Raw genomic sequence first — 17784 nt, 5'->3', positions numbered from 1 at the left:
GCATGGACGCTGATCTATAAGTAACTGTTGGCCTTTGCCTAGGATTTGGTAAAGATAATAAGCATAAGAGGCTCAAAGATGCTCAACAAAATAAAAATAGATCAATGTTTCAACGATATTTTGGTTGAATAACATTTTAAATACGTGAAAACATAAAGAAAAAGCAGTATACCTTCAACCCCAGTATGATAAAAGCAAAGCTTAGATCTCAATCACGCGTGTCTATTATTTCTTTTCACTTTCAATAATATCTCGACAAAGTATATTCAAATGTTGATTTGTTAGATAAGTATGTTGGTGAAGCTGTACAGTGTATACACATATTAAATTTAGAGAATAATTGTCCAAAATAAGATGTTTATTATTGTGAGAGATGCATTGCAATCAAAGTCCACACAGTTAGTTACAAAAGCGTAAGTAATTAACAACATAACAATATATAAAGCTAAACTTTAGAATTTCATGATAAGCGCAACGCTAAATACTCTAGTTATAATAGACACCGACTCTAAAAGAAAAAAATTGTTGAAAGTTAGAATTTTTTTTAATGGCTTAATTTTAAAAGAACAACCATGCACTTTTTTTTAAGCGCATATATAGCATCAAATATATCACTTCTGCTCCTTGAACACCCTTTATTTTATCGTTATTTCTCTCTCACACATACTCAGTTCTCAAGCCTCTAAACCTATAAATACGTCATTGGCCCCCCTTCCACAAACTCCAATCCAATAGATTATCCACTGATATGGTCTACGAATCTATACTTCATACCTTGATATGAGATATATGATTTTAATCATTAGCATGAGGATGAACGTACCCATGATGCCCAGGATTCATAAGCTTTGCAATAACAATAAGAAAAATACGTAAAGCAACATGTAGTAACTCCAAATATTACGCTTATAAATTATTTATTTTGATCTCAAATCCAACACAACAAAGCGTCCGGATAGAATTGCAATCGAAGACAATATTAGAGCTGGATAGACGCGGGATCGGCATACTTGTGGAGAGTTTGGAGTTTGATAGATATATTTGAATTTTCATAGAGTTCAATTACATATGTATTTGCGTGGAAGACTCCTAAAGTGTCTTGAATTCTAGGACAATTTTTTGTGCTTCAGTTCCATTCCTATTTGACGTAGAATAGTAATTCAAAAGTTAATTGAATTCTAACACAAATTTTTAGTGGACGTCTTTGTACATTGGAATAATCTTATTGTGAATAGATAATTTAATTATAAAGGATATAAAAGTCAGGTAATATTTCGAGGATATTTTTGTCGATCAATATTTAGTATTTTAACATTTATACTTTTATAATAACTAGTCTCACGGTACGCGCTTTGCGCGTGTACCTATATCAGTAAATATATAATTTTTAAAAATTACATAAATATTATTAAATATTGTGTTTGAGTTATTGAATAAATATTAAAAAAAATATAAGTTCCTAAAAATAACGAATGTTAATCTCACTACGCTAGCTTTGTCAATAATTTTATTGAGCTAGCTCAGTGAGATTAATATTCATTATTTTTGCGAACTATATTTTTTAATATTTATTCAATAACTCAAACATATCATTTAATAATATTTACATAATTTTTAAAAATTATTATTGATATAGGTACACGTGTAAATGATAGAAGATACAAATTATTTTGAACCTTTTTCCTATTCGAACAATATATTATTTTCTTTGTCAAATTTGTGTAATATTTAAAAACTATATTTAATAATTAAAATATATAATTAGTTAGGTACCATATCTCTTACTTTTAGTAGTATATCTTATTAGAATTATAAGTTCCCAATGTAAGAAGAATGAATGTGAAACATATTTCTATTTGAAATTGTCGTCGGGTACACAAGGAAAAGAAACATAATATTACTTCTATTTCCGCAAAAAATACCTACTTTAAAGTCCTTAATATTGGGACTTCTTACATAATTCAAATAAGGAAAGATTTAATAAAAAAATTAATTAATTTTAAAGTCTTATATATTAGGATAATAACTATATTACAATTTTATCTAATGTAAAGTTTATTTTCAAAAGGTAAAAAAGGTGAACGATATTTCGCTAAGGGTCTTCATATTTTTAATATATTATAGATATAGAGCCCGTTTGGCTTAGCTGATTTAGAGTAGCTGATAAGCATTAGGTGCTGAAAAGCACTTTTAAGTGCTGAAGCTGATTTAAAAAATAAGCAGTTACGTGTTTGGATAAAAGTGCTGAAATTAATAATATGCAGCTAAAGAACCGGGTATACGAAGAGTTTTGTTTTAAAAAGAAGTATTTTAGGGATAGAATAGTAGATATTTTGGTCAAACTTAAACTGCTTATAAGCTGAAACTTGATAAGTTGGGGGAGACCAACTTATGACTTTTAGCTTCTTTTTGGCTTATAAGCACTTAACTTATAAGCACTTTTAATTTTGCCAAATGCGTAGATAAGCCAAAAAGTGCTTATAAGCCAGTTTGACCAACTTATAAGCTTAGCCAAACACCCTCATAGATAAGTATTAAATATTATCTAGTGACTATCCATCGTTCAATTTGGTTTATATATGTAAGCTAAGTACCCTAACGTTAATATTTTTTTTGTGTTTAGTCCAATCGAAGTGGTAAATTTGAATTGAGTTTAAAACTTTAAATACTATGGCTTCTTACTTCAAATAAAGAAGAGCTTAATAAATAAAATGCAGTCGATTTTAGAGTATTAAAAATTATAAAAATAATTAAATATTATTTTATCTAGTGTGAAATATGTTTTTGAATCGCAGAAAAGTTGAATAATATTTCGATAAGGGCCTTTGTACTTTTAATAGTGTAGATAGATATAGGTAGATATAGATACTATATGATGTATGTATATTAGGCCTATTAGTAATTATTCATATATTTTAGTCCTATTAATAATAATTTGTGTAGGTGAAATCGCAATCGATCTTTGTAAATGCTAAGCTGCTACATAGTGTAAATAAGTAAAGAATTTATAGTTAAAATTTTTTAATACTTGAAAAAGAATTAAATGAGTATTCAATAAATCACGTGGGATTTGTTCAAACTCAAAATTCCACCACTTGTAATTTGACAACAATTGTAAAAGAATTCTAAAACTGAAGTTCGCTGCATTCTATTCTTTTTTAAATTTGGGTTAGACTACTTAGGCCTCATTTGTTTGCACTTAATGGAGGTCTGAATCTTAATCATTCAGATCTCAGACATTGAGTGCGTTTGTTTTTAAAGTCTGAATCTTAATTATTCAGATCTTAATCATTAAGTGTGTTTGTTTTTTTTTTACTTCACAACCACTTAATGGGTCTGAATAGGTTTGTATGATTAAGATCTATAACAGAGACTTGCATTTCATTAAGATGCTATCACATACTCATTATTAACTGCCGCCACCGCCTACTATTATCAACTACTACCATGCCGTCGCCGCCACCATACTCAACCACCACCACACCACCGCCATCCTCAATTATAGCTGCCACCATTATCGACCAGCACCACCCACCATCCCACCACTCCGACCACCATCATTCTCACACATAATCAACTACCACAACTAACCACCCCATCACCATCAACAACCACAATCGGTGCTGCCCATCATAATAACCTACCACCACCCACCCACCACCTTCCTCAATCACAATTACTACCATCACCCGCCATTATTAACTATCACCACCCACCACCACCATCCTCAATCATAATCACCACCACTACCAATCACTACTAGATACTAGCATAAACCACAATCATCAACCAAAACTACTACCAACCACCGCCTCTAGTCGGCATTCACCCGTTAAACATCACCACCAACAACTATCATATTTTAGAAAACTATATATTTTATTGATAGAATATTAGATTAGTTAGTATTTCATTTGAATTTTATGTTTATTAATTTCCAAATAAAAATAAATTTTATACATTCAGATAGGGGTGTGCATTCGATTTTGACCCTTATCGATAATTACTTATCGATTATCGATTTGTACATATGCTTATCGTTATCGTTTTAATAAGGTTTCGATTTTTTCGATTTCGATTTATCAATTTTGGGGCTTATCGATTCGGTTATCGATTACACCAATAAGAAAATTTGCGGGATTCCACGGAAAGTATATCGCTATAAACATGCCTAACTAATATGGACAAAAAGAAGCTAAAATAAAACGAACACCATTTATAACATAAAAATTGTGTCAACAAGCACATGCAACGAAACTAAAGTAAGAGATCAAATGTATGCCACCAACACTCCAACGGTATAAAAAAAAATACATCATCACGGCTAATTTTATTTTCCATTAATTTGAACTTCATTCCCTTGAGCTTTAAATATGATCATTCCTTAAATGTGGTAGAGAAAATAATAGGGTTAGGGACTTAGGGTAAAGGAAATGGTATTATAGAATAAGGGTAAAAAAAAAATTGTCTTTTTAGTAGCTCTTATCGGTTTATCGATAAACCGATAACCGAATAGGACAAAATCAAAATCGAAATTGATAACTCGATAAGGAAAAGTTCGAAATCGAAATCGATAAATCGATAAACCGATAACAAATAATCAATTCGATTTATCGATTAACCGATTCGAATGCACACCCCTACATTCAGATGTTAAAAATCAAACGGTTTTAATTTTTAGTATTCAGATCTTAATACACATCTTAATATATTCAGATGTGTATTCGGATTCAGATGTCTTAATCTTAATACACATCTTGATATTCAGATGTGTATTCAGATTCAGACGTCTTAATTTAAAAAAAAAAATGAGGCCATAGTAGGGTTAGTTTTGTTCTGGTCAGTCTCTTTATTTATGTTAGAACTAATATAATATAAATATTAGACCATATTAACATAAAATGTATTGTAGGCATGTTATGTAGATCCAATAAATAATTATATAAGGTAACAACTTAATGATCATTAAAGTCATAAATAATCGGACTTCGTACACAAACTAAATAGGAAAGATCTAATAATCATAATTTTACTTAATTTCAAACTCCTAAATATTAGAAAAGTAATTAAATGACCATTTTGTTCAGTGTGAACTCCAATTCAAAAGGGTAAAAAAGACGAACGACATTTCGCTAAGGGCCTTCGTGCTTTTAATATAGTATAGATATAGACAGATAAATATATAGATAGATATAGATATAGATATAGATTAATACGAGATGAATCGTTAATAACAAGAATAGGATGGACCAAAAGTGTAACAGAATACAAAATTGAACAATTTCAAATAGTATATGGGAAATTAAACCTTTTCCAAAAATAATAAGCAATTTCGTTTTACCAGAATGATTCTTATAGATGACCATTTTAGGACGGTTGTTTGAAATATAACCAACATTTGCAAAGTATTTAAAAACTAACCATAACTTAAAAAAATAACAAAAACCCGCTTCTTCTTCTTCTCTGCTTGTTCTATGCTAGTTCTACTTTTTCTTCTTCTCTGTACAAACAAGAAAGATAGTAGATGCACAAATAATTTTCATAAAGTCTTATGAAGAAAAAGCGAAATTTTGCCGTTTTCTAAATTGTAATGATTTAATTACTTTTCAAAGAAATATGGCATTTTTTGAACTGGTCTTTAACTTTTGATCCTTGCCCACGTACGAAATTTTAGTGTCAAAAGTTTAATGTATTGCTCATGGGTCAAACAAGGGACACTACTTGTTAAACTTAAAGATTTTGCCAGCGGGGCAGACGAGAATAAAATTTGTAGATCATCCACTTTGAGAGATATTTATGTACTTCAGCTGGCTATATTTTAAACAATAGTCCTAAATGTGGCTCCGATTTCTAATTTTTTCCCTTTATTTAATATTTTTATTAATTAATTCTCATCACGTAACATAAGCTCCCAACACTCGCATCTCTCTTTCTCAATTCAATTTGTTCTTTTTCTTTAAACAATTCCCAGTAATTTTCTCCTTCTTCTTTTCGTAGATCTCAGATATAAATTCTTAAAAATTCTCTTCGTTTTTTCTTTTTCTTCTGAGGTTAATAAATGGCCTCAATTTCTTCAAGTCCTGGTACTGTAGAAGAGATCTTCAAAGATTACAACGCTCGTAGAACTGACATAGTTCGTGCTTTAACTTATGGTACTTCATGCATAAATATAGATACCCATGTTCTTTTTTTTAAATTATGGTACTTCATGCATAAATATAGAAATAATAGAAGTGCTAGATTAAGTGCATTTAAGAAAAAATATGTACACTATGGACTAAAACCAAGACTCATGCCTAAAGAAATAGTTACTAGGTGGAATTATGCTTATTTATTCTTAAAATATTGTTATAAATATAGAATGCCTATAACTGAAGTTGCTAATTCTCATTGTACCGATTCTAGCCGTTTGTTAACATCTAAAACTTGGGATGTCATTCATGATGTTGTACAATTTTTACAAAAAATTTATGTGGCTACACTTGAGTTTTCTGGAGCTTATTATCCTACTATTGCAAATTGTTTAGTTCATATTGCTGAAATTTCTCTTTTACTACATAATTTGAAGCAGAAAGAAGGATATGCTACTGTTGTTGAATCTATGCTAGATAAGTTTAAAAAATATTTCTACCCAATTCCTTATATTTACCTAATTGGTGCTATTTTAAACCCTACTGTCAAAATGATAAAGTGTCGCCAATTAATTAGAGCTTTATATACTTGTATGGATATTGTACCAACTGAAACTCCTGATATTGACACTTGTATTTCTGAGCTACACACACATTTACAAACTTTATATAATTATTATGCTAACATTGTTGATGCTTCTTCGGTTGTAGATGCAAATATTCCTTCAACTAATCCTTCAACATCTGGAACAACTATGGATGATGATGATTGTGTTCAAGATTATCTGATTTGGTCTACACTAGGAGAGCATCAACAAATCAGTAGCAAGAATATTGATGAACTACGATTCTACTTGCAAAAGTCACCAGAGCCCCTCACAAAGGATTTTTTACCGCTGGGTTGGTGGAAGAACAACTCAAATCAATTTTCTGTTCTTTCGGCCATGGCTCGAGACGTGCTAAATGTGCCGATTTCAACAGTCGCATCAGAGAGCGCATTTAGCCAAGCAAGGCAGCAGCTAGGAGATACCCGTCATTCATTGGGCAGCAACGCTTTGGAAATTCTAGTGTGCTTCAGAGGTTGGATAAGATCAGAACGGCGAAATCAAGGGCGTGCCGAGGTAGACGAAGAGGACCAAGAAATTGGAAATATAATGGTTTATGGTTCCGATTCAACTAATGCCGGAAACCTAGAATATCATGTTGACATGGAAGAACTTAGTAAAATGATGCAAAATATGTGATGTACTATTTCTTATTTTTATAGTTGTTGTAAACTTTTAATTTGCAAGTTCAAAAATAAAAAAAATCAAAAAAGAACTTGCAAATTAATTTGAAGTATGAAGAATATAAAATGAAAGCCTTCGGAGTTTGTTCCTTACATATTGCCTATTGGTGTTATTAAATAATTTTTTGTAGCCACTTACTTTCTAATTTCAAATTTTTAATTTTATAATTTTAAAATACAAATTTCAAGTTTAAAACTTTAAACTTTAAACTTCAAAGTTTAATTCTAACCCTTAAAAGTTTGCAAATACTTAACCATCAATAACATTGAATAAGAAAAATAAAATTTAATTTGAAAAAAAAAACTGTAGCCCGGCCCGCCCGAACCCGCTTAGCCCGAACCCTAACGGGCCCTAAAAAATCCAAAATTTCCCAACCCGCCAACAGCCCGTTTCCCAGCCCGTTTCCCAGCCCGCCCGCTAACCGAACGGGTTGGGGTTTTTTCCGCTCAGCCCGTCCCAGCCCGCCCGATAAATACCTATACTTTGAGGGCTATTTATGTACTTCAGCTGGCTATATTTAAACAATAGTCCTAAATGTGGCTCCGATTTCTAATTTTTCCCCTTTATTTAATATGTTTATTAATTAATTCTCATCACGTAACATAAGCTCCCAACACTCGCATCTCTCTTTCTCAATTCAATTTGTTCTTTTTCTTTAAACAATTCCCAGTAATTTTTTCCTTCTTCTTTTCGTAGATCTCAGATATAAATTCTTAAAAATTCTCTTCGTTTTTTCTTTTTCTTCTGAGGTTAATAAATGGCCTCAATTTCTTCAAGTCCTCGTACTGTAGAAGAGATCTTCAAAGATTACAACGCTCGTAGAACTGGCATAGTTCGTGCTTTAACTTATGGTACTTCATGCATAAATATAGATACCCATGTTCTTTTTTTTTTAAATTAAAGTTTCGATCTTTTTTCCATTTGGTTTGTAATTTGGTATTTTCTTGAATAATTGAGTGTGAATCTTTTTGGTTTTGTTTTCCAGATGTGGATGAATTCTACAATCTGTGTGATCCAGGTAAGTTTTAGTTGAATTTACTTTGTCGGTTTCTTGTAGATCGTGGAGTTTATGGCTTTTGATTGTAGTAATACATGCTGTCAATTTAAATTTTTTGAGAATTGGATGTGAAAAAGAAAACTGATAATCTTAGTTTTTGAGTATTTAGTGCTAATCAATGCGTTTTCTGTTAGTCTACGAAAGTGTTTATTTCTAAGATTTTTTGTTGATTTAAATAGTTTAGATATGTTTTTGCTTAGAGAGATTATATTTGTAGGAACATTGTTAACAAGGAGAATTTTGAACAAAATGAAATGAACAGTGACTTTGTTTAAAGAAGAGTTTAACTGGACCTGTTGCGACTTTAGTTTTTCCTTTTTCTTAAAAGGTAAATTTATCTTGTTTGACATTTTTTCTTTTGTGTGACTTTTAAAATGTGTCATTGCTTGGGTGTAGAGAAGGAAAATTTGTGTCTGTATGGACATCCAAATGAAACTTGGGAAGTCAACCTTCCTGCCGAGGAAGTACCACCTGAGCTCCCAGAGCCAGCACTTGGGATAAATTTTGCTAGGGATGGAATGAATCGTAGAGATTGGCTTTCCCTCGTTGCTGTTCACAGTGATTGTTGGTTGCTTTCTGTGTCTTTCTATTTTGGAGCTCGCCTTAACCGAAATGAAAGGTACTCTTTTGGTGGTTATTATATTATAATTGAGATAAATCAGCATTTACAGATTTTGAGAACACTTTATGAAAATGCGGGATCCCTCTGCTGTTCCTCTTGTGAAGCGTGGGGGTACTTTTGGAACTCTTAATATAGTCTATGCTGAGTTCTTTATCACTAATGGTCACCTTCCTGTCCCTTCCCTTACGTGGTTCCTGCTATCATGTAGAAGTTCATGGAAAAAGAGGGATAACTTTCTCTTTGTATGTAAAGTTGCTAACTTGCTATAATTGAATGTTTTAGTGGTTGAGTGAGGCAATTTTCGAGGGGGAACGTCCCGATAAGCCATTGTAAGCATTGGAATCATCTAATTATCTTGAATTCTTTTCACTTCTCTGGCTTTGTTGATAGAAATTGGCAGAAAAACTCCTTGTACATATCATGGAGCATTTTCTCTTTTTGGATTTTATACATTTAAGGAAAATATTAGAACGAAGATGACTTTATTTTGTTATGACTTCATAGAGGAATCTCGTGAAAGTTTCTGCAGCCAAAGTGTCTTAATTGTGTAATGGAGGTGAAGCTTTAAGAAAGAGAACGTGTTCTCACTATTAATGAAGCAGCCAGCATACTACACCAAGGTCTACCGATGTTCAAATGGTGATCCATCTTATAATTGGTCTAGATTTCTGAGAGAAACATAAAAAACAGAACTTGGTCCGAGGAGTCTATAGTATTTGATATGGGCACTTAATAGGGAAAGTGAATTTGCAAGATGGATCTTTAATGCTTGTAGCTGATATAATTAATACATCTGCCTTTAGCAACACACTGAAGACGAGTTATTTGAACCATACTTAATCAAGAAACGATGCTAATGCTGTTTTAACCTTTCATTGAATCCTATAAACTGGAGTACCGTCTAATTCTGCCTATGTTATGCTATGTGTCAGAAAGGCCTGATCATAGCATTTCTTGGCATTTATTGTGCGTTTGCTATGAGGAATCTCTGTACTGGAGAAGCACGGTTATTCTCAGTTATACATTGAAATGTTGGATACGCTACATTGTTAAGACTTTCATTCAATGGTAACAGTGCTCGGTTTAAGAAAATAAATAGCTGCTCTGTGCTATCAGGTCTCTATTCTGCACCTTCCACTTCATTCAATCTTGAAGAGAGACAAGTTCTGTTTGTCCAAATGATGAATTCTTCTTGAGTATATCTGGTTGTAGATTTTCCTGATGGGGCAGAGGGGATGCATTCTGTTGGTTGTATATCTTTGTCATGCTTGTCGTGTATTGAGATTGTAACTTTTTTCTTGAAGATTTTAGCGTTCACCAAAACAGCCTTTTGGTAGTTAGGATTGATTACATGTATCTTCCATGTGCATGTACCGCCCTTTAAAAGTTAGTTCTACGAGTTCTGACGTCTATCCTTAACTTTCTATATTAAGTACACAAATTATTGCATAATTTTTTTTATGAAGGGGAATTTTATAGATGGCATCCAGAAGATGCAAGAAGTACAAAAGAGAGTACATAAAAGACAGTTAGCTATGAACAAAAAGTGCTAAGCAAGAGCTAAAGAGCTGACAAAATCAAAAAGTTAATATGACAATCATTAGGAGCTAAATTGTGCCAACTTTACAACCATAGAAGACATCTAGCCTTAAGAACCATAGAAGGAGTTGATATCCCATGAAAGCACCTGCAATTCCCCTCTGACCAGACACACCAATAGATGCAGGCAGGAACCATCTGCCAGATTTTCCTGATGGACTTATCAACTTTCCAGAAAGACTAGCATTCATAGACTTATCAATTTACTGCATAACACTTCTCTATGCTTTTATCTTCTGTGAGTACCGTCAGATTGTTCACCGACTTAAGCTGTGGTCTGAAGTGATTTAGATCATTGAAGCTTTTCTTTACAGTCTTTTCACGAACTGGGCATAATTGAGAAACTATATTCTGTTGTAAACGTTTGATGTGGTGTATTGCCAGTTCTTAATTTTTTTTGCTCAGATGTCAATCTACTCTTTAATGGTTTTACCCCATGATTTCTGAAAGGCTGACCATTTTATTTAAAGTTGGAAATTGTTTCTTTGGATGTTAGACATCTGAAGTGGAGGAACATCTATAGTTATGCAACTTAAATATGCAAAAGCTTCAGAATCTCCCCTTTGAAGCTATCTACTTACGCTCCTTTGTTCAAGGGTGTCTAGCCTTATCTAGCCACTAGATTACCTTGATTTAGATGTAGAAAGTACATTATGTTTTCTGAGTTGATATTTCCTTCTGGTTGTACTTTTTTTAGGGGACAACCTCTTGGCGCTAATAACAAGTCTTAGACACTTTGCTCTGTCTAATCTAGATTGCATTTCTAGTAATAAATAACATGCATCTGCGTATAAAGAGAAAAAAATTGTTAAGGATATTATCACCTGTTTGCCAAGGCGCTCTCTTTCCTAGAAATCTCATAGTTTACTCTTCTTGGAGGGGAAAAGTTGCACATAGCTCCATCCCTTGCTTTGCATTGCATCTAATCCTTTTTTCTCGGGCATTGCTTTAGATAAAGTTGTTGAATTGCCTTATTTATAGTCCTATTCACCACTTTCATCACCCCATTATCTTCTTTTCTGGTGGATGTGTGGAGGTTTGGAAGAGGTTAAAAGAATTACGACATAGTCACTCTACCGGTCATTTGTGGACAACCTTTTGATTTGGTCCTTTTTAAGTTGTGCCTGGTTAAACTATACTTTATGTGTAACTTTTCTGCTGGAAAGTCTTTTGTTATCCTGATTTTCAATATACTGTTGCCAAAGGCACGCTTTAAGCGCGCTTAAGCCTTGAAGCAAGGCTCAAAACATGTTGAGCGCCTCCTCACTTAGCAGGCGCTTCAGTGTCTTCATCAAGTCTCTAAGGCATTCTTTTTCTTGCCAATGAGCTTAACGCTGAAGAGGCGATACTAAACAATTGATATTTCACTCTATCATAATTTGTTTTCAAATTTTTTTGTCCATATATTATTATTCATGTTTATGATTATTAGTGTTGGACTACACATAAAAATTTGTTTTTTTCTCCTTTTGTGCGTTTCTTCAGTAAAGCCCACACTTTATTTGCGCTTTGCGTTTAAATCCCCAACGGAGCTTAGAGCTTTTTTTGCGCTTTTCGCCTTTGATAACACTATTTCGATACTTGTTGGACAGGAAGCGTCTATTCAGCATGATGAATGATCTGCCCACCGTCTTTGAAGTTGTGACAGAAAGAAAGCCTGTAAAAGATAAGCCCAGTGCAGATAGTGGGAGCAGATCACGTGGTAGCATAAAGGTAGGGAAAACATCCAAGTCTTCCCGTTAATTTGTTGTTAGGTCCCCTTAGTATTAGGACTACTAATGCAAAATATCGGTAACACCATGGTACTCTTATATTGAGTTCCTTTAGTTTCTCTCTCAGAGTTTCATGATCTACTATGTATGCGCTTGCTCGCTCTCTCCCTCGTTGCTAAATGCCATTTCCCCCCGTTTTGTACAGAGATCTAATGATGGTCAGGCTAAAAGCACCCCAAAGCTGGCAGATGAAAAGCTGGCAGATGAAAGTTACGAGGAGGATGAAGAAGAACATGGGGAAACACTCTGTGGAAGCTGTGGTGGGAACTACAGCGCTGATGAATTTTGGATTGGCTGTGACATCTGTGAGAAGTGGTACCATGGAAAGTGTGTGAAGATAACACCTGCTAAAGCTGAGAGTATAAAGCAATACAAATGCCCGTCTTGTATGAAGCGGGCAAGACAGTAGTCATCTCATGAATCAGAGGACATGGGGGCATCAATCCTATTGTTTCGCCATTAACAGAATAGTACAGCAATATTACATTTGTAATGGATATGCTATTGTAATTTTTCTTTTCTTATATATGCTCAGAAAGGGGATGAAGAAGTTTCTCTTCTATCCTTGATCCATGTTCGGATGTTGACCAAATCCCAATATATAGAAAGTTTGTTAATTTACTTTACATGCTCTATCATGTTAAATGTTTCATAGTTATTTGTAAAAAAGAATGTTTGTTGTTACATAGTGCTTTGTTATTTTGATGGTTTCATAGTTTGTTACTGAATAAACAATGTTGACCAAATCCCAATATATAGAAAGTTTTGTTAATTTACTTTACATGCTCTATCATGTTAAATGTTTCATAGTTATTTGTAAAAAAGAATGTTTGTTGTTACATAGTGCTTTGTTATTTTGATGGTTTCATAGTTTGTTACTGAATAAACAACAACAACCCAGTATAATCTCACATGCGGGGTTTGGGGAAATAAACTAATGAATGCTGTTGGATTATGTAGACTACATGCCTTTTTACCAGGTATAATTTCCAGAGAAAGACCTGATTACGTCAATAAGTGGTCTGTTAATTTTTTATTAATGGTGTGCTATTTGGATTTCTTGTGGGATTCTACTGGGTCATTGTTGTTGTTGGTGTGCTATTTGGATTTAGTTAACAATATGAACCAAAAGATGAAAATAGATGGAATATATCAAGATTCAGAGTGGTAAATGGTGTCTGAAAAATTGAGAATGAAAGCTGGCTTGTAGTTAGCCTGTTGTATGCCTTATTTTGTCTTATAACTCAATTCTTTAGGCAGGTTTCAGATACTTACAATAGAGAAGTGACAATTTTTACTATTCTTGTTAGCTCGTTATTGCTTATGAGTTTAGTTCTCTTCACCGCTTGATATAAAAAGCAAGATCTTGTGTATAAGAAGTTGGGGACTCTTTTTAACTTAGCTTGGTTTATTCCGAAAATTAGCAGCATTCTACCTACCCTTTTACATAGAATCCATCAACTTGTTAACATTATCTTGACAACAGCTTTACTTAAAGTCTTCTTTCTTTGTCTATAAGCTTTGGCATAGTTCCTCTGCAATGCCTGGGAAGTTCAAAGAGCTGCTGAGTTCCAATATGGGTTCGAATCGTTCCGATTGTTCATCAAAGGAGAGACTGAAATGGACTCAACAACTTCATGACCTGTTTGAGAAGGCAGTTACTCAGCTTGGAGGTCCAGAAAGTAAGCATCCTTTTATTTACGTAATTATGTATTTGCCACACTCTCTCACGTGCATGCCTTTTCTACTAATGTTACTAATGTGTGGCGGTGAGACTTGAACCAAGAACCTCTTGCCTGCTCGATATCATAATGAACTATGTGACCATCTCATATGAAAGTTTAAACATACTGTTTGTAGGAGCATACTTTTATTTACTTAATTATATGTCAACACCTTCTAACACACCCATTCTTCTTTTTTTAAAAACTAAATTGGCTTGCAGGAGCAACACCAAAAGGAATTTTGAAGGTTATGGGAATTGAGGGACTGACTATCTTCCATGTTAAAAGCCACCTACAGGTTTTACTTATATCCCTTGTGATCATTTCTTTCCTAATTGCATATCATTTCTATCTTTTGTGCCAAACATCTTTCCACCTCTTTCTGATTATTTATAGTTTCTCATGTCATAATGCTACTTGCTAGGGGTAAAATATTTACCGTTCATGCATTCAGAGGCAAATTCAAGATTTAATCTTTTATTCTGATTTCTTGAAAAATATGCTTTCAAAACTTAATATTTACTATTTTTTAGAGTTTTTCATGCACACATGTATGTATATGTTTTATGCTTAAGAAGATGAATTTAATTGAATTCACTCCCGACACGCTAGGTCCGCCTATGTCTTTGGTCTTTTTCTCTGTTTTGGTAACTTACTATTCTAATCTTTACAAAAATATTTCTGTTTCCACAAAAGACTCAACTGATCATGTATGCATGCAAAAGCTCAACTCTTTGCTTTATTATTTATTCATTTCTTATTTTCTCTTTCAATCACAACAGAAGTACAGGATGTCAAAATTTGTACGTGAAGATCCCGTTAGTAAGTCTCTTCTAGAATTTCCATTTCCTACATGCAAGTTATGTAATATACTAACTTTTTCTAGTTTTCTGGCTTTTCATTTTCTAACATATATATAGTTGGCAAGTTTGAAAGGAGAAGCATATCAGAAATTTTGCCAAATTTCAGTGCCACAGCGTGAGTTAATTACTTCTTCATTCCTTAAACCTTATAAAAAGTTCTTCCTCCAACCATTATTTTCACCCTTAATATTGCTCAAAATTTGGTATGAAATGTTAATGGATTTTACTTATATAAACAAATAGTTTAAATAATATCTACATTCTCAGTGTATTTTAACCTGTTGTAGCTGGTAATATGCCTTATTGTTCAGGTTACTAATCCCACGTATTATGAACAATTATCTGCTGTCAGTGTAAATAAGTTAAGCTCAATGTTAATGTGTATAGGGGCGCTCAACTTCATGAAGCACTACAAATGCATATGGATGCACGAAGGCGATTAAGCGATCATCTTGAGGTAAATTTTCATAAGTTCTAAATTATTGTTTTTATCCATGTTTCGAAAGTTTTTAAGATCAAATGTTCTATTAAAGGTTCAAAGAAACTTGAAGATGAAACTTGAAGCACAGGGAAGATTTCTAGATGGAATAATGGAAGAACGAAAAGCTCGTGCTTCAAGTTCTAGGCTAAGCTGCAAGTCCTACTCATATTCACCCTTGTCATTACCATCTCTATGTGACGAATTATCTGAATCAAACGTTAAAGAACTCGAATCTGATTCCGAGGTTGATAGAAACGAGATAAGGTCTGTCGATCCTGAATGTCAAGCACGAAAAAGGACTCTAATTCATGAAGATGTAATATTGTCTCATCGATACAATAGTAATGTTGCATATTCATCACTCACTTCTGGAGCTCAAAATCATCCTTATAGTTCACCACATGAATTACCATGGAGTACTCTTGCTTCATATGATTCTCTTGTGTAATCAACTTAGTCAAATATGTTCTTGAATTAAAGAGTATTGGGCATGGCTTAATATGTTTGAGTGAAAAAAAAAACGTATGTTAGGCCAAATATTGTATTCAAATAAAACCACCTATTGTGTGATACGTTATATTATCTTGATAACATACGTGGAGTATATATATGCTTTGTACCTCTTACCAATTTACATCTGGGGTTGTTCTTAGTCATCAAGAATTCAAGGTGGAGTATATATATGCTTTGTACCTCTTACCAATTTAATGATGAATTATGATACTTGCATCTTCTCGTCTTCTTTTTGTTTGTGCATCTACGATTCTCATTCTTTCATTTTTCGTTTCTCTATATCTTTTTGTTCACTTTATCTTTGGTCATTTGGTTGGAGGGATTAAGAAAATAATCTCAGCTTAAAATCTCGCGTAAAATAACACAATGTTAGGTTGGAGGTTAAGAAAATTATCCCCGCATAACTATTGTTGTGTTTGGTTAGTCTATAATATAGCTCCTACATAATTAATTTATGTAACATTAAATTATGCGTGATTTTATGTAGTATTTATTTATTTATTTATGCATAATAGAATGTGAAATAAGAATACATATGTAAGTAAATTAAAAATACAAGTATTTAAAGATAAAAATACCCTTAAGGTAAGTGATTCCTAGAAAACATTCTATATATTATAAATCATACCATAACAATTCTTACATTATGATTCACCACATATACCATGTCTACATTATAGTTAGTGAATTACTAATATGTGAACCAAACAAACAAAACAGAAGTGATATCATCTAAGCGATAGAGAAAACTTATAGATGGGTGGTCTTACTACGATCAGTCAAGCATTTCCAAGTTTACTTAGGGATGTAAACCAAACCAACGACTTGATTAATAAGTTAGTTTACTGAGTAATAAAACCGAAATTAAACACGAGTTTTATATTAGTTATTCGAGTAAAATTTGACTGGATGGTGCATCACATACAGAGAAAATACTGAGTTTACTCCAACCCAGTTTACCCTAAAATTCGAGTAACAATTAAACTTATATAGTGGATTTAAGGATATTGTTTACCCTAAAATCTGAGTAACAATTAAACTTATATTGTGATTTTAAAGATATGTGATTTAATCCAATACTAATTGATAAACAAGGAATCTAATGTATAAATTTAAGAGTAAGGCAAGTCAAACCAATCGTGTAAGCAGACCTCGACCTCGAGGTAAATGAACAAGAACAATAAAATAATAATAAGGCGATTCAGATGAACAGTAGGCAAGAAAGTGAAAATGTATATTCTCTTCTCCATGATTCATGCGTTACAAATGATTGGGGTCCCCTTTATATAGTAGGGGAATCCTAAATAAGGTACAATTCTAATTGTAGTAGGGAATCTTATTATACAGCTGTCTAACCACCTAGTACAAATCCGTTCCGGAATTTACACCGTGATCTTAGGGCCACCGCGGGAATCTCGCTCTTTTTGTTATAAAACCATAATGGTATTATCTCGAGGTTGGTCATATTCGACCTCGGTGTTCATCGAGCACTCCGATCTTCGAGCATAGTATTCTGCCATCAGGCTCGAGCCCGGTCCATATTGAACTTGTTTCACGACGCGACCCCTCGAGCCTACGGAATCGGGGACACATGATTTTGATCGTATATAAATATTTCCCGCGTTTCTTAGAATAAAATGATAAGAAACGAATTGAGCCACGATTTTCCGGAATCCTTGATGATGACGTCATTCCCGTAATGTAGGCGCTCGAAGTGACCGAAACGTCCCGTC

At 33.3% G+C, this 17784-nt stretch overlaps 2 protein-coding genes across 3 annotated transcripts; both read left to right on the top strand.

The window, feature by feature from the left end:
• Positions 1–5900: 5900 nt before the first annotated feature.
• On the top strand, positions 5901–13105 carry LOC109207183 (PHD finger protein ALFIN-LIKE 1-like). Of its 2 annotated transcripts, none has more exons than XM_019370065.1 (5): positions 5901–6152; positions 8406–8438; positions 8874–9096; positions 12291–12411; positions 12616–13105. In XM_019370065.1, exons 1-5 carry the CDS (start codon positions 6059–6061, stop codon positions 12877–12879), a joined length of 735 nt encoding a protein of 244 aa, XP_019225610.1. In that variant the 5' UTR covers positions 5901–6058; the 3' UTR covers positions 12880–13105. The 2 variants fall into 2 exon arrangements, with proteins under 2 accessions (XP_019225610.1, XP_019225609.1); XM_019370064.1 differs by lacking the exon at positions 5901–6152 and adding an exon at positions 8006–8271.
• A 925-nt stretch (positions 13106–14030) lies between these two features.
• LOC109207178 (myb family transcription factor PHL7-like) lies at positions 14031–15986 on the top strand. The gene is made up of 6 exons (XM_019370059.1): positions 14031–14152; positions 14416–14492; positions 14977–15016; positions 15115–15172; positions 15445–15514; positions 15591–15986. Exons 1-6 carry the CDS (start codon positions 14047–14049, stop codon positions 15984–15986), a joined length of 747 nt encoding a protein of 248 aa, XP_019225604.1. The 5' UTR covers positions 14031–14046.
• The last annotated feature ends 1798 nt before the right edge of the window (positions 15987–17784 follow it).

Source organism: Nicotiana attenuata, unplaced genomic scaffold (genome assembly GCF_001879085.1).
Source record: "Nicotiana attenuata strain UT unplaced genomic scaffold, NIATTr2, whole genome shotgun sequence".
Taxonomy (NCBI): Eukaryota; Viridiplantae; Streptophyta; class Magnoliopsida; order Solanales; family Solanaceae; genus Nicotiana; species Nicotiana attenuata.
This window is presented reverse-complemented; position numbering and strand designations above follow the sequence as displayed.

Excerpts from the sequence above, each read along its gene's own strand:
- LOC109207183 (XM_019370065.1), top strand. The coding sequence starts at position 6,059 with ATGGCCTCAATTTCTTCAAGTCCTGGTACTGTAGAAGAGATCTTCAAA. Across the intron at positions 8,439-8,873 it reads CTACAATCTGTGTGATCCAG|AGAAGGAAAATTTGTGTCTG; the intron begins GTAAGTTTTAGT and ends GCTTGGGTGTAG. Across the intron at positions 12,412-12,615 it reads GATCACGTGGTAGCATAAAG|AGATCTAATGATGGTCAGGC; the intron begins GTAGGGAAAACA and ends CGTTTTGTACAG.
- LOC109207178 (XM_019370059.1), top strand. The coding sequence starts at position 14,047 with ATGGGTTCGAATCGTTCCGATTGTTCATCAAAGGAGAGACTGAAATGG. Across the intron at positions 15,017-15,114 it reads TGTACGTGAAGATCCCGTTA|TTGGCAAGTTTGAAAGGAGA; the intron begins GTAAGTCTCTTC and ends ACATATATATAG. Across the intron at positions 15,173-15,444 it reads CCAAATTTCAGTGCCACAGC|GGGCGCTCAACTTCATGAAG; the intron begins GTGAGTTAATTA and ends TAATGTGTATAG.